Source organism: Amborella trichopoda, chromosome 3 (assembly GCF_054954075.1).
Source record: "Amborella trichopoda isolate Santa Cruz 75 chromosome 3, AtrichopodaSantaCruz75HAP2 v2.0, whole genome shotgun sequence".
NCBI classification, from domain to species: domain Eukaryota; kingdom Viridiplantae; phylum Streptophyta; class Magnoliopsida; order Amborellales; family Amborellaceae; genus Amborella; species Amborella trichopoda.
The window spans coordinates 18,868,934-18,896,390 of NC_142338.1; the positions used below are offsets into that span (position 1 = coordinate 18,868,934).

The 27,457-nt window shown below is 35.5% G+C and overlaps 1 protein-coding gene across 3 annotated transcripts; it reads left to right on the top strand.

Annotated features, from left to right (window-relative positions):
- On the top strand, positions 1–27,457 carry LOC18430551 (uncharacterized). Of its 3 annotated transcripts, XM_020665053.2 has the most exons (4): positions 12–2,747; positions 14,577–14,723; positions 15,270–15,347; positions 27,063–27,457. In XM_020665053.2, the coding sequence occupies exons 1-4, from the start codon at positions 2,361–2,363 to the stop codon at positions 27,273–27,275; spliced, it is 825 nt and encodes a 274-aa protein (XP_020520712.1). In that variant the 5' UTR covers positions 12–2,360; the 3' UTR covers positions 27,276–27,457. The 3 variants fall into 3 exon arrangements, with proteins under 3 accessions (XP_088718354.1, XP_088718353.1, XP_020520712.1); XM_088862228.1 differs by lacking the exons at positions 15,270–15,347; positions 27,063–27,457 and adding an exon at positions 14,875–15,218 and having other exon boundaries at positions 1–2,747; XM_088862227.1 differs by lacking the exon at positions 15,270–15,347 and having other exon boundaries at positions 3–2,747.

Here is a 27,457-nt window from a genome sequence, read left to right on the forward strand (position 1 = left end):
CTGCATATGAGTGGGGCCCATGAAGTACTACCTAGGGTAGCACACCCCACCCTAATGAAACTTTCATTGTGTTAGTTCAAGCTTTAGCTTGAATAGAAAGCTTTGAAGTGTTTTGGAAAGATTTTTCCTTGAGGAAGCTTTCAAAGGATTTTTGGAAAGTATCAGAAAGCTTGTACATAATTTTGATACGCACTATATTATGAATGAAATTACTTTAATTAATTTTTATTGCTATGAAAATGGTTTAGGAATGGGGGATAAAGGTTCTAGCACATTCCATAATGTTGATGGCCTATCTATGGAATGGATAGCTCAAATCTCTCACCCCACAAGTCACCCAAGATCAACGGTTCATATTTAATATCACAAGAAAAAGCAAGCTAAAAAATCCCTAAGAAACCATAATATTGTTCAAAGTCTATAAAAAGGAATTGTCTCTACCCAAAATCTCTACACATTATCTCTTACACCTAATTCACATCTCTCTCATATAGCCCACAAAGGGGCACGCCCCACTTAAAATTTCTTTCTCTCTCTCTTAAGAAAGTTTCTCTCTCTCTCTCTTTCAAGAGACCCAAAGGGGTATGCCCCACTCTTTCATCTTTCATATCTCTCTCATGGTGGTATACTCAAATCTTTCATAATCTCTTATCTCTCATTGGGGTTTTAAACTATAGGGTTGTTGTAGAAAAGAGAAGTATTTTTCTCAAACTAGGTTGCTCAGGAGATTCATCTAAAGGTTTGAGATTTGTGATAAAGGAGTTCATGGTTCCATTAGAGGGTTTGGCCTAAATTTGCTTTTCCGATTGAGATTGAAGGTTGATTGTTGCTCCCACACCATCAGATGGTAGTGACTCGATGTGGAGTGTAATAAGTCTGGTTGAGGTAATCTCCAGCACTCATTTTTTGTTTCTTGTCATATTTAATTATATTGTCTTTATATTCTCAAGCATAAGAATTGCGGATATTTTCTTTGTTTAAAGAAAATAGGTTTTCTGGCATCAAGGTTTTCAAGATCTTGGAATTGTTAGTTTTATTTCCTTTGAAGCAAGAGTTATTGTAATAAGACTACTTGTAAGTGATCTTTGCCAAAGGAAAAGAAAAAAAAAAAAAAGGTGAAAAGAAGAAAAATAAAAAATATATTCCCCGCCAAGATCGTATTAGTCTCTTTCATTTTTGGGCAAAAATCATGCCTGTTAAGGCTTCGAGCCAGGACCGGGCTGGGCCACAAGAGAAATCCAATCTCACTCTCTCTAAAAACCCATTCTCTTTTTTAAAACCTATTCAATTTTTCTAGAAACTCAATCTCTCTCTCTAAAAGCCCAATTTTTCTCTTTCTAAAACCCACTCTCTCTCTAAAAACCCAATCTCTCTTTCTCCCTCTAAAAACCCATTCTCTATCTAGAAATCCAACATCTCTTTCTCTTTCTCAAAATCCATTCTCTTTGTTGAAACCCAATCTCTCTCTCTCAAAACCCATTCTCTATCTAGAACCCAATCTCTCTCTCTATCTCAGAAAACCCATTATGTCTCTCTACAAACTCTATCTCTCTTTCTCTCTAAAAACCTGTTCTCTCTTTCTAAAATATATAAAATTACATCGAAGTATTAAATTTTTTAAAACATATTTTAGCACATGCCTATGTTTTGGTCTTCCTACAATCGAAATAAGTTTGAAGAGTGAGTTAACAAAATAAAACAAAATAAAAAGGGGGGGGAGGAGGGGCTTCTTAATGGGCAGGCCCTTGCCAAGGCGTAGCCCAATAGAGTCTTTTCAGGCTGGGCTTTTCAGATGCAAATTTTAGCTTGGGCCAAAGTAGGTTCAAGCTTTGCCTCGGCCCAGCCCGGTTGCAGCCCTAGCAACAGCCCTGTCCTTGAATGGGTACAATGGCAGGGAACCCATACAGCCACCACATATTCCCTTGAAAGAAAAAGGTTGGTGTCCCTTTTTATTCTCGACTAGTTCGTTTCATGCATAGATTACCACAGTGCATCCACAACATGTGCCTTAAAAGTTTACTGGTGATGTTCATCACTTGTAGCAAATAACTTACATAAAAGTCGCCGGCACTAATGGGAATTGACCAGGAGTGGGCCGATTAATTCCATGAAGAATCAGGAAATATCCATGTCCTCCAGTTCCTTGCTATAATAAACTATACAGCATCACATTATGTATTCCTACCTAAAATAAAATAAAAAATTTAAAAATAAATGAAAAGAAAATAAAAAAGATTGGGAAGAGTAATGGAGAAGATATCCCATGCTTGTGAGCCAAGAAATATCCATCTACTTTCCATCAAATGATTCCATCACACCAATTATATGCGAAGGAACAATAGCAGACAGAGAGCGTCAACATGGATAGCAACGATCAACATGAAACCAACCGTGGCCTCCCCACACCACATTCCTTCAAGTGGTGCTCGTGGCCTCTAGAGTTCTTAAGAAAAGGGTGCCGTGATCCTTACATAAGAGCTACAACTCTCGCGGTCATCGCATTGACAGGAGTCCTCATAATTTTGAAGAAAAGGAAGCCAAACAAAGAAAGAGCTTCGAAGACAGTGGGCAAGAAACTCAAATACCAGAGGAGTCTTTCCATGGCATCGCTTCACGGAGGGAGGTTCGCGCTTCAGAGGTTGGTCATGGCGCACCACGCAAAATTTAATCCGAATGTCCTCGCTGCGGCCACAGAACAATTCATGGAGTTGTTAAAGGAGGACCTCCCCAACATTACGGAGTTACAGGTCCGCCTTTTTGCCTACCTCCCCCACATTTGAATGATGTTATTGTTAGACCAAACCTGATTTCCACTATCTCAATTTTCAACGTGCTAAAAACTGTTTTCTACCGTTTTATTACAACCACGCTTTGCCAAATGAATTATATCATATATAACATCATTCATTTTCATGTGTTATGGAAAATAGTCATAGTTGATTCTTTTTTTTCTTTTGTAACTCAAATTGAAACTTTCTTAGCAACAGTGCTTCAGATACTGCAGTAGTGGCTGAAATTATTCCGATTTTAGCCAAAGCGAGTGCCGGAAATATTTTTTTTTCCCTAAATGACCACGGCATCACCTTCGTGGGCGGTCATTTCATGCAATGATTGTATCATATTATAATTCAACCACATTTCTAGAAAACCATATTTGTGGTATTTGTGGGACTCAACATTTTCCATACACATTCTCTTTATCTCAATAATCAATCTCAAAAAAGTAAAAGTTCCACCTGAACCCTAAATATTGTCAAAATGAGTCCTCTCCAACAACGAATCTGAATTTCAAGATCTTAGCCTTTACAAACTCAAAATCATTTTTTTCTTTTTCCACATTGTTCATCTAACGATAATATAGCCATCTAAAAAAATTGGAAAATAAAATTTCTTCCTAAGGTCTAGATCTAAGCATCTCACCAAAATGGACGGTCTATGTTAATTGGGTTAAAAAAATACTTCCTAAGTCGTGTTTTCAAATTTCTCATTTATGTGATTGTTCATTAGAATGTAAAGAGTGTATATTTCAAAATTTTGATCAAACAAATGGTCCTAACATGGTTTTTGAAAGTTGTTGCATCATATTACTATACAATCATTGCATGAAATTACTACCCCACCTTTGTACCTATGCAAAATGAAAGAAATCTAACCTTGCCAGGGTATGTATATATTTTTTTTATTCCTTTTTATTTTGACAAAAATCACTTAAAAGTAGTCTTATTACAATAACTCATGCTTCAAAGAAAAATAAAACCGAGACCTTTTAAAACCTTGATGCCACAAAACCAATTTTCTTTAAACAAAGAAAATAACCACAACTTCATATCCTTGAAAATATAAAGTCAATATCAATAAATATGCAAGAAACAAAAGATATGCCGGAGATTGCCTCAACCGGGTTTATTACACTCCACGTCGAGTCACCATCATCCGATAGTGCGGAATCAACGATCAAACTTCAATCTAAACCAAGAAAGCAAGCTTAGGCTAAGCCCTTCAATGATACTATGAATTCCTCTTGATCACAAAAGCTTTAGACCTAGGTTCAAAAAAACTTCAAGACCTAGTCTTAGATATCTTTCCCTAAATAGAACCCAACTCTTAGGTTTTATCAAAACAAGATGAGAGAGATAAAAACCTATCTAGATGGGGTGTGCCTCATAGGTCAACCTAGAGAGAGAGAGAACTCAAGAGGTGGGGCGTGTCCCTTTAGAATAGGCTAGAGAGAGAGAAAGAGTAATTTTAGGGTTGGGCCCTATAGCTTCTAAGAGAGAGAGAGATAGTAATTCTAGAGAGAGAAAGGGAAGCGAAGGTTTGGTATAAAGATTTCATGGGGAGAGGTCCTCTATTTATAAAGCAATAATAGCAATAGGGTTTCTTAGGGTTTTCCATAGTTTGTCTCTTCCTGTGAGATTGAACATAAACCACTGATATTGGGTGACTTGTGGGTGAGAGATTTGAGCCTTACATTCCATAGATGGGCCATCAACATTATGGAAGGTGTTAGAACTCTTATCCCCCTTTCCTAAACCATTTTCCCATCAATAAAAATAAATACAATAATTCCAAACATAATATTGTGCACACCATAATATTGCACATGCCTTCTCGAGTTTTCAAAAAATCCATTCAAAGCTTCATCATGCCAATTCCTTTCCAAAACACAACACTTTGACCATAAGTCAAAGTCTCCATTTAACCAAATAGAAATGCTCCCTAAATGGGTGGGGCGTGCCACTCATGAGAGAGTCTCATGAGCCCTACCATCTAAGCCACCATATAATTTTAACTATTTTAAAATTCAATAAATTAATTTTAGAATTTATTTGAATATTTAAATCAATGTAAAATTAATATCTCTATTTTTATAAATCTAAAATTTATAAATAAAATATCCAGAGATTTATAAAAATTTAAATAATAAGTCTAAAATAATATATGCCATAAATTAATCATAATTAAATTCATTAGATGAGAAAATGATCCATATGGTCTAGAAATTAAATCAATAAACATTGGGACACTCCATCTTCAATTGTAGACTACAAACCACACTTGCTTTATCAAGCCGACCCAGTGTTTCTCATGACTAACAGTCCATATCGGGGCTCATTAGTGGGTCACTAAAGTCTGGCCGATGAGCCAAGGGGTCATAATCCCAGTCAGTAAATTACAGGTTCTCCCCTAGAGACGTTTCAAGGTCACCTAAACCTAATACAACCACAGCTCCTATGGTGCACAGGGTATCTCTTGCACATGCATAAGCTTCACCTTAAGAAGTGGTTCGCTTTTCCGCAACAGCTCTCATTATGAATACCGTGTGATGGTACATGGATGAGGATTTTGCCCCCATCTCTGAAGGCCACCCTCACAGATAAAGGTCACACAGACCCTCGACTCACTATCTGGGCATACTCTGACCTCATTAAGGGATGACCAATTAAAAATCTTATCACATAGTTTTCTATGCCCAGGAACATAGGTTTTTTCCAATCAGCTGGCCTAGCTCGTTAAGCTCAATCATGTATCAGCAAATATTATTTGCTTAGTCTACGAGGGGCGACACTCCCACTGAGTTTATGTTTCATTATATAAAAAATATTTTATTACAAGCATTCATAAGGCTTTTAATAAGCACACTCACCCAACATCTCCCATTTGACCTTTGAAGGCCTTTACATTATCTCTTCCTCACTTTCTCTCATCCTCATCTCTCTTATATGTCTTACAAAAACAGTAGGGGCAATCCCCTTAGTCAGAGGATCTGCAATCATTAGATGTATAGATATATAACCAATCTCAATCTCTTGCAATCTTACCTCATTCCCTAGGTGATAAAAGTATGGTTTTATGTGCTTGGATTTCTTATGAAAATGTGGTTGCTTTGATACGCAAATTGTCATCGTGTTGTCACAAAAAATCCTTACTACTTCACAACGCATGGGGTAAAAGTTTTGTTGATTAAGAAATTTCTTAATCCATACAGCCTCTTTGGCCGCCAAACAACTTGCCACTTATTCCTTCTCCATGGTGGACAGAGCTACCACATCGTGTTTCTTTGATTTCTAAGAAACTGTACCCCCTCCAAGCATAAACACATATCCAGATATAGATTTCGCATCATTTGGATCCACGAGATAGCTTGCAGCAGAATATCCATCGATAGCTATTTCAGTTCCTCCTTTGTATGTAAACGCATAGTTCATGGTCCCTTTTAAGTATCTAAGGATTATCTTAACTGTCCTCCAATGCTTCTCTCCAGGATTGCTTAGAATCAGCTAATCAGGCTCATGATGAAAGACAAGTCTGGCCTTGTTTTCATCATAGCGTACATAAGGGACCCAACTGCATTCCTATAAGGTACTCTCTCCATGGCTCTTATATTAATATCTTCAGTAGAATACATCTTATTACTAAGCTTCGTCTTTTGTCTATTGGAGTAGCCATGAGCTTACACTTTTTCATATCAAACTTTTCCAATATCCTCTTGTAATAGGTTGCTTAGGAAAGTTGGATTGTTCTCTCTTTTATGTTTCTTATTATCTTGATACCCAACCTATATAAAACTTCTCCAAGATCCTTCATATCGAAGTATTGTACTAGAAACGTTTTTATCACTACTACTACAGCAATCGAGCTACTAACAATTAGCTTATCATCCACATACAATGAAATAAAAACCACATCATTCACATTGATCTTTTGATAGAGGCAATAATCCTCATTATTTATAGAGAACCCGACAATGGCAAGGGTCTCTTGAAATTTTATGTACTACTGATGCGATGTTTGTTTTAGGTCATAAAAGGATTTATTAAGCTAACACACTACGTTTCCCTTTCCTTTTTTCTCAAATCCCTCGGGTTGACTCATGTAGATTTCTTCTTCTAAATCTCCATTTTGATATCCATCTGATGTACCTCAAAATCAAAATGGGTTGCTATGGCTATAACGATTCAGATAGTTAGGAATTTAGCAACATGGAAAAGGTCTCATCATAATCTATTCCTTCTTTTTGGGTAAATCCCTTTGCAACTTGCCTAGCTTTGTATTTTGTTATTTTCCCTTCTGAGTTTAATTTTTTCTTGAAAATCCACTTACAACTTATAACTTTACATTTTTGAGGTAGTGGTACTAATTCCCAAACATGGTTTTGATTAATAGAAGCAAATTCGTCTTTCATGGCTTCTACCCAATATTCTTTTTCAGGACAAGACAAGGCTTCATGATAAGGTTTAGGTTCAGAATCTGAATCTTCCACAACTTTATCATAATGTTCTACCAGGTAGATAAAGTGTTCTAAGTATAGAGGTGGTTTAATAAATCAGTTGCCTCGTCTTGGTTGTGAGAGTTCGGGTTCTAGTACATTTTGATTTGTGAGTTCGAGTTCAAGCTCAAGTTTATCAAAAGTTTCAGGTTCGGGTTCTTAAAGCCCATCTTTATTTTTTGCCTCCTCAAAAAAGTTGGCTTGTTTATGACTCAATCTTACTTCAAAGGGTTCTTCCTCGAAGAAGTGAGCATCGCAGCTTTCAATAACCGCTTTGGTTTCAAGGTTGTAGAATCGATACCCCTTACCATGGTCTGGTTAGCGAATGAAAATGATTTTCATAGTTTTGGGTTGAAGTGTGGTCTTATTTTTGTGCGGCATAAGGAAATGGATTGAGCAACCCCAAACTTTTAGATAATCAGGGGAGAGAGCACGACCGGTGACTATTTCATGAGGAGTAAATGGAGAAGCTTTTGTGGAAGTCCGATTAAGGATATAACATATCGTCAAAATGGCTTCTCGCCAAATATCTAGGGCGTACATAGCATGCCCCATCATACTCCTTATCATTTCAACCAAGGTCATATTCTGTCTCTCAGCAACATTATTTTGTTTGAGAGTATAGAGCATGGTGTATTGATGGATAATTCCCTTTTCAACACAATGTTCTTTGAAAAGGTCGGATGAATACTCCCCCCTCTGTCGGTTCTAAGGACTTTGATTTTAGGTTTGTTTGATTTTCTACCTCAAATTGAACTTTTCTAAGACTTCGATTTTGTGTGAATAAGATACACATGGCCATATCGCGAGCGATCATCTATAAAAGTGATGAAATATCTTTTGCGACTTTTGATAGCTACATTCATCGGACAAAATATGTCGCTATGAATGATTTTTAAAATGTTAGTAGCTCTTTTTGCTCTGGTGGTATTTTTTCATGTTAGTTTTCCTTGCACACAAGACTCCGACACTTTCAATAAATCAGCTTTGTAATTTTGAAAAATACCGCCCTTTTTCAATCTTTCCATTCTGTTGTAGTTAATGTATCCTAACCTCATATGCCATAGGGTAGCATCGAATCCATTAAGGGATGATACATAAGTAATGTTCTCTTCCATTTTAATAGTAAATAAGCCATCCACAAGATATCCAATCATAACAACATTATTGCCCTTCTTGACTACCACTTTCTCTCAACCGAAAGTGGTCATAAATCCTGCTAGAGACATCTTATGAATCAAAGTCAATCACTTCCTCATATTGGGAACATAAAGTGCTTACTTTAGGATCAAGACGCTCCCACTCTTCAATTTAAGTTCAAAATCTCTAACTCCAAGCATGTTCTTCTGGTTTCCTCCCATATAGATATGTTGTTGTCTCGGCCCCATGGGAGTGAAAGAGAGAAAGCCTTATTTGGGGTTTGTGACATGAGTCGTAGCTCCCGAGTCAAGACACCAAGAAGCAACCTTGGGGTCGGCTAGCAACGTCTCAAAGGTCACATAAGTAAGTTCCTTGTTGGTCTCACCAAATTTGTTGGACCGACAATACTTGGCTATGTGGCCCACCTTTTTGTAAATAAAGCAAGTCCTAGTCTCTCTCCTTCTTCCTTTATTTCCAAAATCTCTCTATTTGAAATCTCATATTTTTCCAAATTTACTTATACCCTTTTTTTTCTTAAGTTTAAAAGATGGTGGAAATTTTACCATGTGTACGACGTCCCTTGGAGTTGATGTCAGTTCATGCTTTGAGTTCCTCATTTCTTCTTCTTATTTGATTGTCGTGATGCGCTCCTTCAACTTTGGTGCTTTCTTTCTAGCCGAGAAGTAGGATACAAAAGTTTCCCATGAGTTAGAAAGTGAATTCACGAGATTAATCACTTTCATGGGCTCAGTAGGTTTCATGTCGGTGTCTTCTATCTCTTGGACTAGTGCGTAAAAGATGTGCACATGATCCGATAATTTAGTTCCCTCTACCATTTTTAGCTCATTATACTTTTTCATAGCAATGGCTTGTTTCATGAGAGAGGGATCCGCATACTCTCTCTCAAGCATTTCATAGATTCCACTTGCAGTGTAAATTCATTCATTCTCAAAAGCATACGAGTCGGTTATAGCGCAGAAAAGGATATGCTTGTATCTCAAGTTCCTTCTCTTCCAAATGGCATACTCATCTTTGATTGCTTGAGATGAGTTGTCACTTGAATGATGAGGACGACACTCATAGAGCATCTCATGCAAGTGTTCCTCATAAAGGACATATCCAATCTTTCTTTTTCAGGAAGCATAATTGGTCATATCAAACCTTTTGGTTTTTAGGATCTTTGATATGAAGGTACGGTGAACCATATCTTGTATTCCCAAGCAAAAAATCTCAACTCAATAAAGAGAAAAGACTCTTACTGGCAACAAGTAACTATGCTCGGATACCAATGAAAGAAATACCAATGTAATCTTGTCGGGGTATGTATATTTTTATTTTCTTCTTTTTCACCCCTTTTATTTGAGCAAAGATCACGTACAAGTAGTCTTATTACAATAAATTATGCTTCAAAGAAAAAAAACCAAGACCTTTTAAAACCTTGATGCCACTAAACCAATTTTTTTTAAATAAAGAAAATAGCCACTACTTCATATGCTTGGAAATATAAAGACAATATAAATGAATATGCAGTAAACAAAAGATATGCTGGAGATTCTCACAACCGGGCTTATTACACCCTACATTGTGTCACCACCATCCGATGGTGCGGAAGCAATGATCAAACATCAATCTCAGCCAGGAAAGCAAGTTTAGGCCAAATCGTCCAATAGTACTATGAACTCCTCTTGATCACCAATCCTTTAGACCTAGGTTCAAAAAAACTTCAAGACCTAGTCTAAGATATCTTCCCCTAAATACTACCCAACCCTTAGGTTTTATCAAAACAATATAAGAGAGATAGAACCTTATCTAGGTGGGGTGTGCCCCTCAGGTCAACCTAAAGAGAGAGAGAGAACTCAGGAGGTGGGGCGTGCCCCTTTAGAATAGGTAAGAGAGAGAGTAATACTTGGAGCATGCCCCCTATAACGTCTAAGAGAGAGAGAGAGAGTAATTCTAGAGAGAGAAGAGAAGGTTTTGGTGTAAAGATTTCATGGAGAGAGGTCTTCTATTTATAGAGCAATAATAGAATTAGTGTTTCTTAGGTTTTTCCATAGCTTGCTTCTTCTTGTGAGATTGAACATGAACAATTGATCTTGGGTGACTTGTGAGGTGAGAGATTTGAGCCCTCCATTTCATAAATAAGCCATCAACATTATGGAAGGTGCTAGAACTCTTATCCACCTTTCCTAAATCAATTTCCCATCAATAAAAATTAAATAGAATAATTCCAAACATAATATTGTGCATACCATAATATTGCACATATTGTCTCATGCTTTCCAAAAAATCCATTCACAACTTCCTCAAGCCAATTCCTTTTCAAAACACATAACACTTTGACCATAAGTCAAAGTCTCCATTTAACAAAATAGAAAAGCTCCCTAAATGGATGGGGCGTGTCACTCATGAGAGGGTCTCATGGGCCTCACCATCTAGGTCATGGTGGGCCCATATACACAATGGGCCACATGCAATTTTAACTATTTTAAAATTCAATAAAATAATTTTTAGAATTTATTTAAATATTTAAAACGATGTAAAATCAATATCTCTGTTTTTATAAATCGAAATTTGATAAATAAAATATCCAGGGATTTATAAAAATTAAAATAATAATTATAAAATAATATATTCCATAAAATAAACATAAAATAAACATAAAATAAACATAATTTCAGTTGCTGCAAAACTAAGTCTACTGAGTCCAATCTTGAACGTAAACCCTGGTAGCTTAAACTATATAAGGTCTTGTATAAGTGAGATATATCAAGAGTTAACTAGGCTTCTATATATCGATGCTTGGTGCATAGGGTTTTGTTACACCATTTTTAGAATTTTTCATTCATAGCCAAGGGAGTACTCACCAGTTAGCATGTGGCCATAAAAAGAACCTCGAAAATTTTTCAAACGATAATATTACAAACAATTTGATTGTATCACATGATCCCCAACTCAGTTATTTCATACTACTTCATCAATGCTTTCTTAAAATCTTCCACATCTTTGAACTCCACACTTGAATTAAGTTGTCAACATGAAGACACACAATAAGTAAATCATGCATACCTTTTCCAAAAACATAGAAGTCTCAACGATTTGCACAAGATAGCATGGGAACTATACCAACAAAATACGTACTTAACATTTCAAAAGAAAACTTATGAGAGATAGTTGCTTACTGCGGTCATGAAAATCCAGTAGCATAAGGTTGATATAATAATAGCCAAACGTGGATTGAGTGGTGCGTGATGAAGTTGTGAGCACCACACTTCATCATGAGAGAATAGCATGAAAGGGGCTCGTCTATTTGGATATTAGAGATGGTATTGCAAAGGGGGATCATGAGAATTTCCAGCAACATTTTTTAGACATAACAGCAGTCAAAAATTGGCTCAATAGCAGCCATCACACAATGGATGGTGTGTGGGGTGAAGTTTAGAACACATGGGCTACATCATGAGACAAAGGCTTAGGTAATTTCATAGGAGAGCCAACACATGAAGTGGGAAGAAGAGAAGCTCAAGGGGTGGGGCATAAGGCCCTTTCGAGAAGAGATAAATCTTAAAAAATTAAAGAATTAACCAACCTATAGCCAAGTCGAAAGAGGTATTATTTATAGATTTTTCATGTGGGTTTCAAATTTTAGATTAGATCTCCACCACCCATAGAGTGATCCAAGGGTTGAGAGAGGCTAAAGACCTAACCTAGCTAATCACCATTAATAGCTATCACATGGATAGTGATTAATGATCACACCCTTTTCACCATACTACATACCACCACCACTCACTTCTGACAATATTTCATGTGCCCCTTAACCCTAACATTTTAAATACAATGAATCTCAAGCATTCATTTTTTAACTAACACATCACCATCATTGATGAGATACCTTCATCATCAAGTCTAAATAGGTTGGGGGGGGGGGGGGGGTAGGGGACATAACATCAGCATATGTCATGGTGTGTCAATTTATCTTCGTCACACCAATAAGAGTCCTCCATTTCAAATTTTTAAAGGATAATCAAATCACAAAATTAAAAGATAAATGAATTTAAAACAATGAGAAATCTCTACATTCCCACATATGAACTCACACATGTGTCCACACATGTGTCATAAAACACATTATACTTATTAATGTTACGTCTTATATCCAAACGAGGGTCCCATATAAAGTTTTATGGTTTCTATGTCATGCGTATTGGTAAATGACGTGGCTGCCCTATAGGATGCATGTGTGGATATCCCTAATTGGCATTAGCACACAAAAATTTGTCAAAGTATTTTTCCTTTGAAATAAAATTTTAAAAAATCATCTAAAATCATGATAAATCAATTTTCATAATTTCTTATCAAAATATTATGGTTTGGAACTTCTAATAAATTCGGGTTAGAAAAATCCAGTTTCAGAGGTGGTTGGATTGTACGGTACTCCACTAGGCTAGAGCCGAAAATCCAACCCAATTTTTCAGGTCAACCTAACAGGCCCCTATGCGTCGCATAATTTAGTTCAGACATGAGTGGGCCTATCCAAGCTAACCGATAGTTCGATGGACTTCAAGGTTATTAAGTGGATTACAGGTGCCCCCCAAGGACCTGCACTCTTGCGGATGCGAGGGTCCTCTCTCAGCGTGTGTGCACAATTCTGATAGGCATATCTTAACTTATCAGAACGGCTTCCTAAAATGCTACTGTCTGTGCATACGATGTGAGAAAACTACTGATGTCAAGGATTTAGAGTTACGTCCTCTTACTACTCAGCTATGCTCACACAAAACAAATACAAAACACATATATATATATATATATCACAAAGCGGGATCCACTGATCCGCAAGCCCTGCGTCACACGACATGAGGCGAATGTAGTCATACCGACTCTGACTAGAGAAAAACCCTAAATCCTCTCAGTTCTTAATTTGCTCCAAGAACCTTGCCTTAGTCTAAACAACGCTATTTTGGCCTATCCGGATTCTAGTACGTAAAGAGTCAGATAGCCGCTAGTCATTCCCACTGTGATTCAGAATAGTGCTGGCAATGCACTCAAGGCCTTGAAAGGCCAAGTATCCAACATTTTCTCACTTGGCCTTTTGAGGCCTAGAGAGCATTAATAAGCATTGTTATTTTTAAGATGCCAATGTCAGCAACACATTATGCTCTCATTATTCACATACGAGGAACACTATCTCTTGGGAAATACTATGCCCTTAGGAAATTCTATGCCATATATATATATATATATATTACAAACATATATGAATTGTACAAACATATTGTTTTTTATTCCTTAAAAAATTGATAAGGATTGAGGTAGAGATTTGCCAGGAGCCAACTTTACACAACCATCTTTTCTCTTTCAAATATATCGAAATTTTATCCTTTGATGTCTTGCCACTCATCCATCTCAACTACACTCATTCTAGGAACATATGTCCATGGAATGAGTACAATTGAGATGTGGATGTTGAGGTGGATGAGTGGCAAGACAAAAGAGAGAATTCAGAATGAACACATCAGAGAGAACGTCGGGGTAGTTCCAATAGACAAAGAGAAGAGGCAAATTAGACTTAGGTGGTTCAGCAATGTTCAATGTTGACGTGAAACAACATTGACTAGGAGGTTCAATGGAAGGCTCTAGCGGAAAGCTCAAAAGGATATGGATAGTAGTAGTGAGAAGAGATATGTTGACTAATGGCTTGGCTAAGGGTAGAGCCCTTCATATAGCAAATGACAAAGCATAATTCATATATCCACGATCAAATAATTGGGATAGGGCTCAGATGATAATGACGATGAGAAAACCAATAACACACAACATCGAAACTGTCGTGAAGATTCGTCAAGTCGTATGTGTATATTTCGATCACATTAGATAAAGTATTGTGTTAACTCACATTCAAGGACAAAATTTGATAAAATATTTTGCAGTTTATTCTTTTTTTTTTATGAGTTACCTACTTTCTTGAATAATATAATGAAGAAATAAAATATAAATGTGTAATTTCAGAATTAATAAATGCATATTTAATTTCAAAACTCAAATGTACACGAATCATCTCGGATGCCAACGAGAAAACCTGAAAAAGAGATTTATTTTTTTAGATTACATTCACCTCAAAATTTGTAGATGGTAAAAGCCAATAGTTTCTTGTATTGCTTTGAAGAGTTTGGCATCGATACTGGAAATGAGTGGAAAGGAAGAGGAAGTAATACGTATGCTGCGAGAAGCATTGCAAAGGGTCCGAAAAGAAGGACGGGCACTGGAGACACATGAACTGGAAATGCTCCTTGTTGAGATGCTTATCTATGAGGTAGTTTTTTTTTCCCTTTTCTTTTAATGTTAACTTCAGACTTGGTGGTAATGAAACTCAATACATCGTATTGACATCCACTGCCAAGACCCTGTTCTCTTATTTCTAAGGTAAAGCATCTTACCCTATTTCTTTCTCATGCATTTCATAGAAAGAAAACTGCCATGGAAGATATATAATCTTGGTTCGACATCATTCTTGCTGAATCTTGTTCTCAACCGTCAGTGGTCCGAGTAGTCTAACTCCGACGGTTGGAATGATCTAGAAAAAGTATCATTGTCCATCAAACAAGTTCACAAACATTACATTTTATCTCTACTGTTTGTCCGGCACAACTGACAATTGAAGTGAGTGTCCAATTATTATCTGTTCAGACAATATATGGGGCCTTAATTCCTGTTATCAAACAGACTAGCATGGCACTCCGGATTACATGGAGGATCTCTCCCTGTATTTCTCTCATTCATATTCAAATGTTAATTCATATTTTTGAAATAATTGCAACTCAACTTCTTGAAATATTTCTCAAGTCTTTTTATTTTGAAGGGACACTATAAGGAGGCTTTGGATTGCAAGTGCTTGTATGAAAAGAATATATCCGATGCCCGACGTCCTCTTTACATGGTAAATTCAATTACGAACTCTAATTGTGAATATTTACTGAGAAAAATGAATTTTGATTATAAAACTTCAACCACCTGAAATATCAGGCCATTTGTTTGAACTCATACTCAGCATCATGAGATTCACTCCGCTTAAGGGCCTGTTGGGTTCCCTGGAATTGGGTCGCTAGAAGACTCATTTCCATGGATGCGGGGGCGTTTCAGCATTTTGGATACAATCTGAAGATGGGATTTCAATTTCTGTGTCGATAGCTGTATCCAAATTTTGAGGTCAAAAAGTGGAGATGCATATTCCACCAAAATAATATTAATAATTAATTTATAATAATTAATATAATAAATAATATTTATGTAATTAATTATAATAATTAATATGATAATTAAAATAATAATTTGTTATTTGCTAGTTCTAGTAGAATAGTCATGGTAAGTTTCCGGGCTAGGCATGTAAGGAATCTGACTCAAAGCCAAGGTAGGCTAAACAATACATTGCAGTTGATTTTAAGAATGTGGTTTTTATTAGTGAATTGGAACGGCTTGGCTATCCCATGCAAGTTAAGGGCCAGTATTGCGAACCTATCCACTTATCTACTGCATCGGGCCGAACATCTCGGCTTCGTTGGAAAGCAAGCTATATGGCAATAAACCGGAAGGCGAAGGCAAGGAACCCCAGGCCGAAGGCACAAGAGGAGCCGAAGGTGCTGAAGGCAAGGCGGCATGTTATACGAAGATAGAGGCCCGATTTGTTGAGCAAATCGGCCTCAAATGCTTGTGGGGCTCAATGAATTGTAGATCATTAAGCGAAAGCATCGTGCAATATACGATGCGCTAGGGCCATTTGAGGGGCCCTTGCCTCGTGGCCTAGAGTCCATCCCCTAGATCGACTCTAGCCGCTGTTTTACAAAGCGAGGAAGACTAGAAGGCGAAAGAAACAAGTATTTAAAACACGTGATATGTTAGGCGATAACATATTACCCATCGGTCTTTGATTAATATTATAATTATGTATAATAGTAATTAATTACATATTACAGTATATATGGTATATATTGTAATTAATATTTAATATTATAACATAAAATTAATATCTATAAATATATACTTATTTTAATATATAATAATTGATATACTACTATGTCATACCATATTATGTTACAATTTTGTAATATTATTATATTATAATATTATGTTAATAATTATAATATAATAATAATAATACAATCTAAACAATGAACAGTCATTCTCTAGGTCTCTTATCGGATGCTATCTAAACAACAAACATCCATTTCTAAGAACCAAACGGGGCCTAAAAGAATAAAGGGAAACCATTGCATGTCTATATTGATGAAGTCGCTTTGCCTCTCTAGGCAAGAGGCCGCTACCTAACTATTTAAAGGAAGACCCTCATCACCGTCAGAATTTCATCGCGCGATCACGATTGTCTGGTAGTTTTTTATTTTTCATTTTTTTTTTATATAAATCACAATGGCATGAAATTTGGAGGGTATGTACATCTTACTGAGTCACATCTAATAAAAATATAAAAACAATTATTTGTAAAAAATAATTAACCAAAATACCCCTGAAATATTTCAGGAGTATTTTGGTCAATGTTTTTCAAGTAAAATATTTTTTTATATATTTTTTAAAGAATCTCCTATTTTTGATGAATACACACACCAAATTTCAGGTGATTTGTAGAAAAGAAGTAAAAAATTAAACACTACCGGACAATCATGACCGCGCGATGAACTTTGGACAGTGATGGGGGTAGGCGAAATCACTGTTCATTTTAGCCTATAGGTGTTGTGTAACTTTTTCCATAAAACAAAACTCTTCCCAACGCCTATAGGAGAAAATGAATAGTGATTTCGCCTACCGTCATCATCATCCAAACTTCATCACACTATCATAGTTGTCTGGTAGTGTTTCAATTTTCATTTCTTTTTTATAAATCCAAATTACTCGAAATATGGAGCGTATGTACATCTTAGTGAGCCGCACTTAATAAAAATATGAAAAAAATAATTCGTAAAATATAAATTGATCAAAATACCCCCGTAAATTTATGAGGGTATTTTGATCAATTTATATTTTGCGAATTATTTTTTTGCATATTTTTATTAGGTGCGCCTCACTAAAATGTACACACGCTCCAAATTTCAAATCATTTTGATTAGTTAAAAAATAAAAATTGAAATATCACTGCCCATATATATATATATATATATATATATATATATATATATATATATATATATATATATATATATATATATATATATGGGCAGTGATTTTATGCAACCGTTGTATCATATTGAAATATACTCATACTTCTAGAAAACCATGCTAGTGGTATTTGTATGACCAAAAATTTTGCACACACACTCTCTTAATCTCACTAATCAATCAAAAAAAGAAAAAATAAAACTAATTTGCACCCTATATATCGTCAAAATGAGTCCTCTTCAGTAATAAATCTAGACCGTGCATTTGATGTATTTCAAGATCTAGCCTTTTGTGAATTTAATTTGTTTTTAATATTGTTAATCTAATAATATAATTATCCAATAAATTTGGAAAGAAAAAAGATCATTCTATGGTCTAGATCTAAGCATCTCACCAAAATGAATGGCCTATGTTAATTGGGCTAAAGAAATAACTTTTAGGTTGCATTTTCAAATTTTCTTGTTTTGTGATTGTTCATTAAAATGAAAAGAGTGTATATTTGAAAATTTGGATCAAACAAATGGCTCTAATATAGTTTTTAAAGGTTGTTGCATCATATTTTTATACAGCCATTGCATGAAATTTATATATATGGTTGCTTGATCAAATTTTAAATTATACACTTCTTTTATTCTAAAGAACAATTAAAAAAGGGAAAATTTGAAACCGCAACATAAAAAATATTTTTTTAGCCCAATTAACATAGGCCTTCCAATTTGACAAGATGCTTAGATCTTGACCTTAGAAGGATTTTTCCTTTTCCATATATTTTTTTAGATATCTTTATTATCAGTAGATGAACAATGTTGAAAAAGTAAAAAATGATTTTGACTTTTTAAAGGCTAAGATCTTGAAATTCACCAAATAAATGCTAGATTCGTTGTTGGAGGAGGCTCATTTTGACCAAATCTAGGATTCCAAATGAACTTTGTTAATTTTTTTAATTGATTATTGAGATGAAGAGATTGTATGTACAAAATTTTGGGTCAGACAAATACCACAAACATAATTTTCTAGAAGTGTGGTTGCACTATAATATTGTACAATTGTTGCAATAGATCAATGCCATATATATATATATATATATATATATATATATGGAAGATACTACCAAACGCCTAGGCGAAAATGAACAGTGATTTCACCCACCCTCTTCACCATCCAAACTTCATCGTATGGTCACAATTGTCCGGTAATATTTCGATTTTCATGTTTTTTACTAATCAGAATGATCTAAAATTTGGAGTGTGTGTACATCTTAGTGAGGCACACCTAATAAAAATATGAAAAACATAATTCGTAAAATATAAATTGATGAAAATACCCTGTAAATTTTTATGGGTATTTTGGTTAATTTATATTTTATCAATTATTTTTTTCATATTTTTATTAGTTGCGCCTCACCAAGATGTACACACGCTCCAAGTTTCAAGTAATTTGGATATGTAGAAACAAATGAAAATTGAAACACTACTAGACAATTGTGACTATGCAATGAAGTTTTGATGGTGATGAAGAGTAGGCAAAATCACTATTTATTTTCACCTATAGGCGTTGGGAAGGGTTTTCCATATATATATATATATATATATATATATATATATATATATATAATATAAAGTGGGATGCCAAAAAGTATACTTTAATAGAGTTCCTAGCTAATTTAGGCAACTTCAATAGTATCAATCCATTTCATAAGGGGTTTCCTTATGATGGCGAATTTTGGATAGCACCATGTCCAACAATATATTAAAAAAAATATAAGCGAAATATATGTGATAGTATTGTAAAGTAAAACTAATTAAAAAAAAAGTGTGGTTTGTATAGAGCCGAAGCTCTAAAGAATCAAAGTAAAGTGCACCTTCAAATTGTGTCTAGAAATGTAATTTAAAGCTTCAAAAATAGTGGAGATTGAGCGGATTTATGAAAACTTAAAAATCTTGAAAATTGACAGTCCAAAAATATATTACAAGATGCATTATTTCTAAAACTTGAAATCCTTTTTTTCTCATGTCCATGCATCTTGATGTCGAGATGATCAGTTTGAGGATATTTGGGGATCAAACAACCTCTTTGAGTGAAATTTTGAGGTGGACTCTAATTTGATTGTTTAGAGCCTCGGCTTTATATAAATTTTTTCCTCAAAAAAAGCTTATAATTCTTTTTTTTTATTTCTAGATATGTGCCCAAAAACCTGAGGAGAAAGTGGAAAAACAAACAAATATAATAAGCAGAAAACAGTTCAAAACTTTTCATGAGCTCCCACTGAATTATGCTATATCTTCCCCAAATGTTTTAAACTCCATCCTGGACTTGGCAGCATTTGGAGCACCTTTTGATCTCTAGGTCATTTCTCTTTCTAGGTTTTCATAAGGCAGTAGCTTTACGATTAATGCCACAACAAAACGCAGGCTCAATAAGCTCTTACTATTTTTTTCGTGATAATGAAATGGACGAACTAAAAAATATGTTACAGTATTTTTCCTTCTTGATACCTATTATTCCAAAGTTAAGATCACTAATTTCAGAGTTTTCCACCATCAAAATAATCATACCATGAAAGCTTTTGGTGGCCACCTTATGCTCACATTTTCCAAACTTGAATATGTCTACATTTTTTATATCCCAAGTAGTCATTCATTATGTCTTTCGATTTTTAAGGAATTAATAGAAGCCTAGATGCTCCAACAATTTATGTCACCTAGTTTTTAATAGGCTTGTATATGAGACTATCTACTTTTTATACAACATTTCTAGTTATTGGATGTGAAATCTAATAGATGAAAGTGTGTCACAACATCTGAGAAAATTTATTTTGGACTTTGTGCGCGAACAATCAAACATCCTCAACTCCCTAATTTCGAATCTAACGGTCAATGATGATTAAGGCTCCTTTTCATCAAAAGTAAATGGTCTCAAAGCATACATTTCCTTTTCTGACTTTGTTACACAAATTTTGATTTATTTATATTCTTTTGACACCGCGTAAATAATAAAAGAATATTATTTCAAACTTTCCTTGTAATCTGCATTAAATTCTTAGTTCATGACATCTTTTAAACAGCATAAACATGGTCATTAATCACTTTAGTGGCAAAGAAGGGGAAATGTCAACATAACTATTTCAATCAATATTTATAGTGACAAGCTCAGGGAAAATCAAATATACATTTTTTGGTGCAATTGGACTCATAAGGTAAATCCCATGCTGTTTAAATACAAAAACATAAGGATCAGGTAGAGATCATATACTTTTTTTTTATCCATATTCCCTCTAGCGGTTGGTGCAAATATTTCTAGTCCTTTATGCACTTTTCTAATCCAGAACAAGAATTTCGTGCTTGGAACCTCGTGTTGGCTTTTAATTGCAAGAACTAAAAGTACAATACTTACAATAGCAAATCCTGAGCCGATAGAAGTCCTAGGAGCTCTTAAATTGGCAATAAGATTTTCTTTATTTAGGAGTTTCTAGAGAAAAAAACTACGCAAAAAAAAAAAAGCTCTAGAGAAATAAAACTAAGAGAGTAGAGAACGACCTTTTAGGTGTAGATAGAGAAGCCCTTTTAAGTATCACATAACTCCGTTTTTGGAGTAGTTTTTTTTTCACTCATGACACTTTTTTATAAGAATGTCCAATGATGGAATCCTATCTAAAAGAAAAATAATTTTTTTCTATTTTGGATAAGATTCCCCCAGTCAATTTTATCAGAAATCGGAAATCCATACGAATCCTCTTTCCCATGAAAAAATCCAACAATACCATAAATGTCCTGACTATTAAACATCACAAAAATTCCTTGGAGATCCCTACATCCACAATCTTCCACTTGTCCATTGTTGCACCAAAAAAGATGTCAATCCCCATTATCATCATCAGGCCATACATCAAGCCCCAGAACTCTCCCATAATCTATTATGAAATGTGTTGCGAGACCTTAAAGGGCAATGAATCTTTGCAATGAAAACCTCATTAAATCTCCATCAAACTAATATGGAACACCCCTTCTCTTTTATTCAAAAATGCTCCACCCTATCTTAGACACGTTTAGGCATTACCAGATGCCCTCATGAGCTTCCTAAGCTCAGCTCAATCCCTTCGTACTTACATGGCCAACTCATCTTTTAAAACCGTTGTTCACATACAAGCTAATAAATTTATTTTTCAATAATATATTACTTTATTATAGTATTTTTAGAACATTTTTGTAGAAGAAAATTCTCTGTAAACTCTTTAATATTTTTACACAACTTATGAGTGTTATGTTGTGCAGAGTTATCCGACCTTCCCTTGTCCTTGCCATCAGTTTGTGCTAGCCTAATTGCATTCCTAACTCTGTTCTTACCATGGAAATGCAAGCTAAAATAGTGACATTAACCCTCCACTTTCCTAATAGAATCTCAGCATCTATATGGACACCTTTGTTCACTGCATTGCAGATTATTCTATTAAGTACTAGCAATCTCGCTTTGCATCAGTTTGTGCCAGACTAATTGCATTCCTAGCTCTACTCCTACCACGGAAATGCAGGCTAAAATAGAGATATTGACCCTCCATTTTCCTAATAGAATCTCAGCATCTATATGGACACCTATGTTCACTGCATTACAGGCTACTCTATTAAATACTAGCAATCTCGCTTTGCATGTGTGGTTTGAGTCATGTGTCACGATGTAAATGATAAATAATACTATGATCTAAATCGAGTTTACACCACGTAGGTATTAATTCAGCCATAGCTATGCATTTTATTAAAATCAGCACAATGATGCGTCCAATTGACCAACCTAAGTATTCTCGATGCTCACACTGAGCTAGCCTATAGGCTATATGATTTCCTGCGATGCCATTTAGAATCTATAGATTCTCAACCATGGAATCTCCACTTGATCTCTTACCAAGGAGATTAATCACACACCACATGTGTGTCTTATCCTTCAATATCCCTGAGTTTGATGGTGGTCACTACTATACAAAAAAGCAGACCAAGCCCGTCGATGATTTTTCTCACAATGAAAATGCATCATGTTGCACAAGTGTGAATATGTAATCAAACTACATGTATGTGCATCGACAAAGCCATTTTAAGATAAATCTCTCAAATAAATGCTAAAATTTGGTCCAAAAGAACATTCATGTATAGGAAGACACATACAATGATGATGGTAAAAAAACCAACAAGGGACTCCGCGGTTCCAATCCCTTAACATGAGCTTGTACTTCTTCCAAGCTATAGGCCTAGTCAATCCCTTAACATGTGTTTGTACTTCTTTCAAGCTATAGGCCTAGTCATGGGATTTGCTACCATCATGCTAGTGAGATTATAGATCATGATTGTTTCCTTAACTTGCTCCCCCTCTAAGACATTTCCTAATGTCAACCATCAATATTCTAGGCCACCTATCCAACCGAATTTACTCGCCTCACAATTAGAGAATCATCAATATTCTAGGCCACCTATCAAACTGAATTTACTCGCTGCACAATTAGAGATTATCTCTGGGAAAGATGCACGAGTACTCTACCATTCGTTGTTGATATTGGAGTATATTGCTCACAACCTACTAATTTTTTAGACCTATGTGGAAGTATATTTTTTATTTCTACTTTTCCAAAAATATTCCAAGGCAAAAGTTTTATTTTTTGAATTATGAAAAATGCGTGACGAATTTCTGATCTCACAACATAGAGCTTTTTGGTCTCTAAACTGACCAAGATCGATAGGTTTTTAGTCTTTATTGAGTTTTTGGAATTTTTTCCTTTGGCTACTGTGAAAGCTTTGCCTAGATTGTCTTTTGACCATATGTCGTTATTACTGAGTTCAAGTAACTCCATGGGTGGTCCAAAGCTGTTTAGATTGGAGATAGGATGGTTGGATGGAGAAGGGGTTGGGGATCTCATTAGAGCAACTTGGGAAAATACTATCACCTATGGTTCTTTAGATTTTCAATTACACAAAAAATTGCTTAATGTTAACCATAAGCTAATTCGATGGAGTAAGGAAAACAAGTACTAGTTAAGTGTCAAAATTAATTGTGTGTTGGAAGAAATTCAGAGGATTGATCAAGCTATGCAAAGTGATGGGGTGATTTTTTAGCAAACTGTTCTATCTAGAATCGAAAAGGTTAACTCCCTGAATGAACGCCGTAGGTTTGAGGAAGTCTAATGGAGATAGAGTTCATGATTAAAATGGCTCAAGGAAGGTGATTTGAATACTAAGTTCTTTCATGTTATTGCTAGTGCTCGTAGGAAGCAAAATGACATCTCTGGTTTATCTATCCAAGAGGTTGAGCAGGATGATAATAATGGCTGTGATCGGGCTGTCGTAGAACACTTCTGTAATACTGTCATTTCGGAAGTATGCTTTACCCCTAGAATTGATCGCATTCCATTTAAAGTCCTCTCTGTGGACTTGGTTGCTAAGTTGGAGGTGGGTGTGTCAATGGAGGAGTTGAAGGTTGCAGTTTTTTCTTTAGCAAGGGATAACGTACCAAGGATAGATGGCTTCTCTATGTGCTTTTTTCATAGATTTTGGTCTATGCTCTCTAGGGAACTATTGGGAATGGTATGCAGCTTTTGATAAGAGGGGAATTGTTTAAGGGGGTAAACTCGACTTTATTCCTTAATCCCTAAAAAATATGTTCTTATGGAACTCTCAGATATTAGTCCTATCAGCTTGTTGAGTAGCTTGTATAAAATTATTGCTAAGATTTTCGCGATAAAGCTAAAGAAGGTGCTAAATTTTGTGGTTTCTAAACGTCAAGCAGCCTTTATCCAAAACAGGTTGATTAGTAGTGTGTTTGTAGCTCAAGAATAAATCCATTCAAGAGTTGAAAGTAAAGAACCAGGTGTGGTGATCAAATTGGATATGGGAAAAGCCAATGATAGAGTTGAGTGGAGCATTCTTTTAGAAGTTTTGAATAGGATGGGTTTTGGGGTGAAATGGCATAACTGGATTTATGGTTGTTTATCCTCTGCGTACTTCTCGGTGCTTATTAATGGTTGCCCAGAAGGATTTTTTAAAGCCTCTAGAGGTCTCCATCAGGGAGACCCTTTATTACCTTTTTTTTTCACAATCTATGCAAAGTGTTTTAGTCTTATGATTAGTAATGTGGTGAATAGGGGTAACTTTTCGGGCTTTCCTATTGGTCAGGATGGACCTATTATTTCTCATCTCTAGTATGCAGATGACACATTGATATTTACAAACGCAAAGAAGGGATATATTGAGAATATTGCCATATTTTTAAAGTGTTGTGAATTGGCTGTGGGGTTAAAAGTTAATCTTATAAAAACATCTTTAGTTGGGGTCAATTGTAGTGAGGATATGGTTGGGGAGTTGGCTCTGACTCTTGGATGTAAAGTCGATACCTTCCCGATATTTAGGGCTGCCAATTTTTTATGCATTACTCCCTATCTCAATTTGGGATAAAGTGATTTAGAGTGTTCAAGTGAAATTGGATTTATGAAAGCCGAAATATCTCTCTATTAGGGGAAGAGTGACTTTGTTGAGATCCTGCATGGCAAAATTACCTATTTATCAAATGTCCCTTTTGAAAATGCCATCGGGTGTAGTCAAGAAAATCGAAATGATGATGCGTAATTTTTTATAGGGTTCCTTTGGGGAGGATAAATAATACCACTTGTTGAGATGAGATAAGGTATGCACCCCAAAATGTGAAGGGGGCCTAGGCATTAGAAGAATGTTTTTTATGAATGAAGCTTTATTAACTAAATAGTGGTGGCGCAGTCTATTCTTCAAACATCATCTTTGGTGTAAGGTACTTATAGCAAAATATTGTGTAGATGGCTTTGGTATTTGGATTGGAGGGGATAGAAGAAGTGCATCTAGGTCGATTTATTGGAGAGATATCTTTTTATGTAAACCTTATCTTCATAGAGATATCTGATGGTGTGTATGGAGCGGATCTCAAGTTTCTTTTTGGCATCAAAAGTGGATAGGTAACTATCCACTGAAGATATCATTCATTGATTTATTTGCTAAAGTTTATAATCCTAATGCCTTGATAACTGACACTTACAAACTAGTAGGGGAGCAAGTGGTATGGAATATTCAGTTTCCACATAACTGAATTCAAGAGAACATGTTGGTGCAATTAACATTACTGTTATCGCAACTGCAGAAAGTAGTTATTTCTTGTAGTATTGCGGTTGAGATGGTATGGGAGCATAAATAGGATGGGTTCTCGGTGAAAGCGACGTATTCCATACTGTTCCATGATCGCCACAGATGATCTTTGTTACAAGTTGCACAAGTATGGAAGTGGCCGATACCCCATAAAGTTTAGTGCTTTATTTGGTTGGCTGGGAAAAATAAAATTTTGACTATAGACCATCTTATCAAGAGAGGTAAGGTCTTGCCCAATGTTTGCTTGATGTGCAAAGAAGATGGTGAATTTGTTTCACATCTTTTGGTACATTGTCACTTTGCTTCGAAAATTTGGGAATTCTTTCTAAATATATTAGGATTCAGAGTGGCTTTACCTCGGGATATGCTGGGTATTATATCACAACTGGTCTTTGTAGCCTTATCGAAGTTGGGATCTATCTTGTGGCAAATAATTAGAAGGGCAGTGTGTTGAGAGATGTGGAAATAGCGTAATCGACGCGCCTTTGAAGGGATTGTACTCAGCATATAATCCATACCACTTGGACCTGGCTTTCTGTCACTTAAGAAGGTAGGGTTATCACTGAGATTGATGTAAGGTTAAACTTAGTGAACCTTGCTTTCTCTAATATGGTAAGGACAAGGCCTGTAGGTCGATGATTACCTCCTATTCAAGGGTGCTTAAAGTTAAACTTTGTTGACAGTTCTCTCGGTAATCCAGGCGAAGCAGGTATTGGAGGAGTAATACGAGATTGGAGTGGGTCAATTATTATCTCTTATGCAGGACCTATTGGTTATGCAACTGCCAAGCTTGCAGAATTCATAACTTTGCTCAGATGACTATTGTTCATTAAATATATGAATCTAGAGAATTTCATCATGTTGGAAGAGGATTCTTTAAACATGACAAGAGCAAAGAGTTCCTTAGATGCTTTGGTTAATTTGGGGACAAGTGATGGATTTGGCAGAGATGCGGTCGATATGTTTCCATCATATATATAGGGAGGCCAATGGTACTGCCAATGGTTTAGCCATAAGAGGTCCTGAATGATGTAATTCTGGTCTAAATTTTAGCAATCAAATTTGATAACTTTGGTAAAAGAAAAACATAGAGCTTTTTGGTTTGAATTTCTTACTTGGTTATCCCTGCACTCCTAAATAAGTTCAAAACATAACCTCATACTTATTTTGTGGTAGATGTCTCAAATTTTTCCAAATGGCACCTCATATTCATTTTTTTCTTCTTTTTTTAGGTGCTAAACATTTTAGTGATTGAACTAGCAAGCATCAAATTCTCCACCAACAAATAACTAACCCAAAAATTGATATAACTAATGGGAGTGCACTATTTTCCATTCCAGGCCATTATCCACATTATTCTTGAAACGCAACAGGTTGCTGAGGTGTATTGGAAGGAGTTTAAGGAAATTCGAAGGGTTCTTCGAGGTCCATCAGAATCCTCAGTCCATGATCAGATGAGCGAAATGACCTCTACCTTCGAGAAATTCTGTGCAATTGTGGAATCATTGAAGCAAGAGATAGAACATGCTGGGATTGAGAAGAAAGCCAAATAATGATAAAAGAAAACAGTATTCTACTTATTTTGAGCAATAGTGCCTACTTATTTTGAGCAATAGTGGCTACAAGTTCTTCTGTATTAAAGGTGATTGGATTGGTTACTTATATTTTTCTTTGAAAATATGCTACTTCAACAGTGTAAAACAATCAATATTATTATTTTATGTTTCTTTTTCCA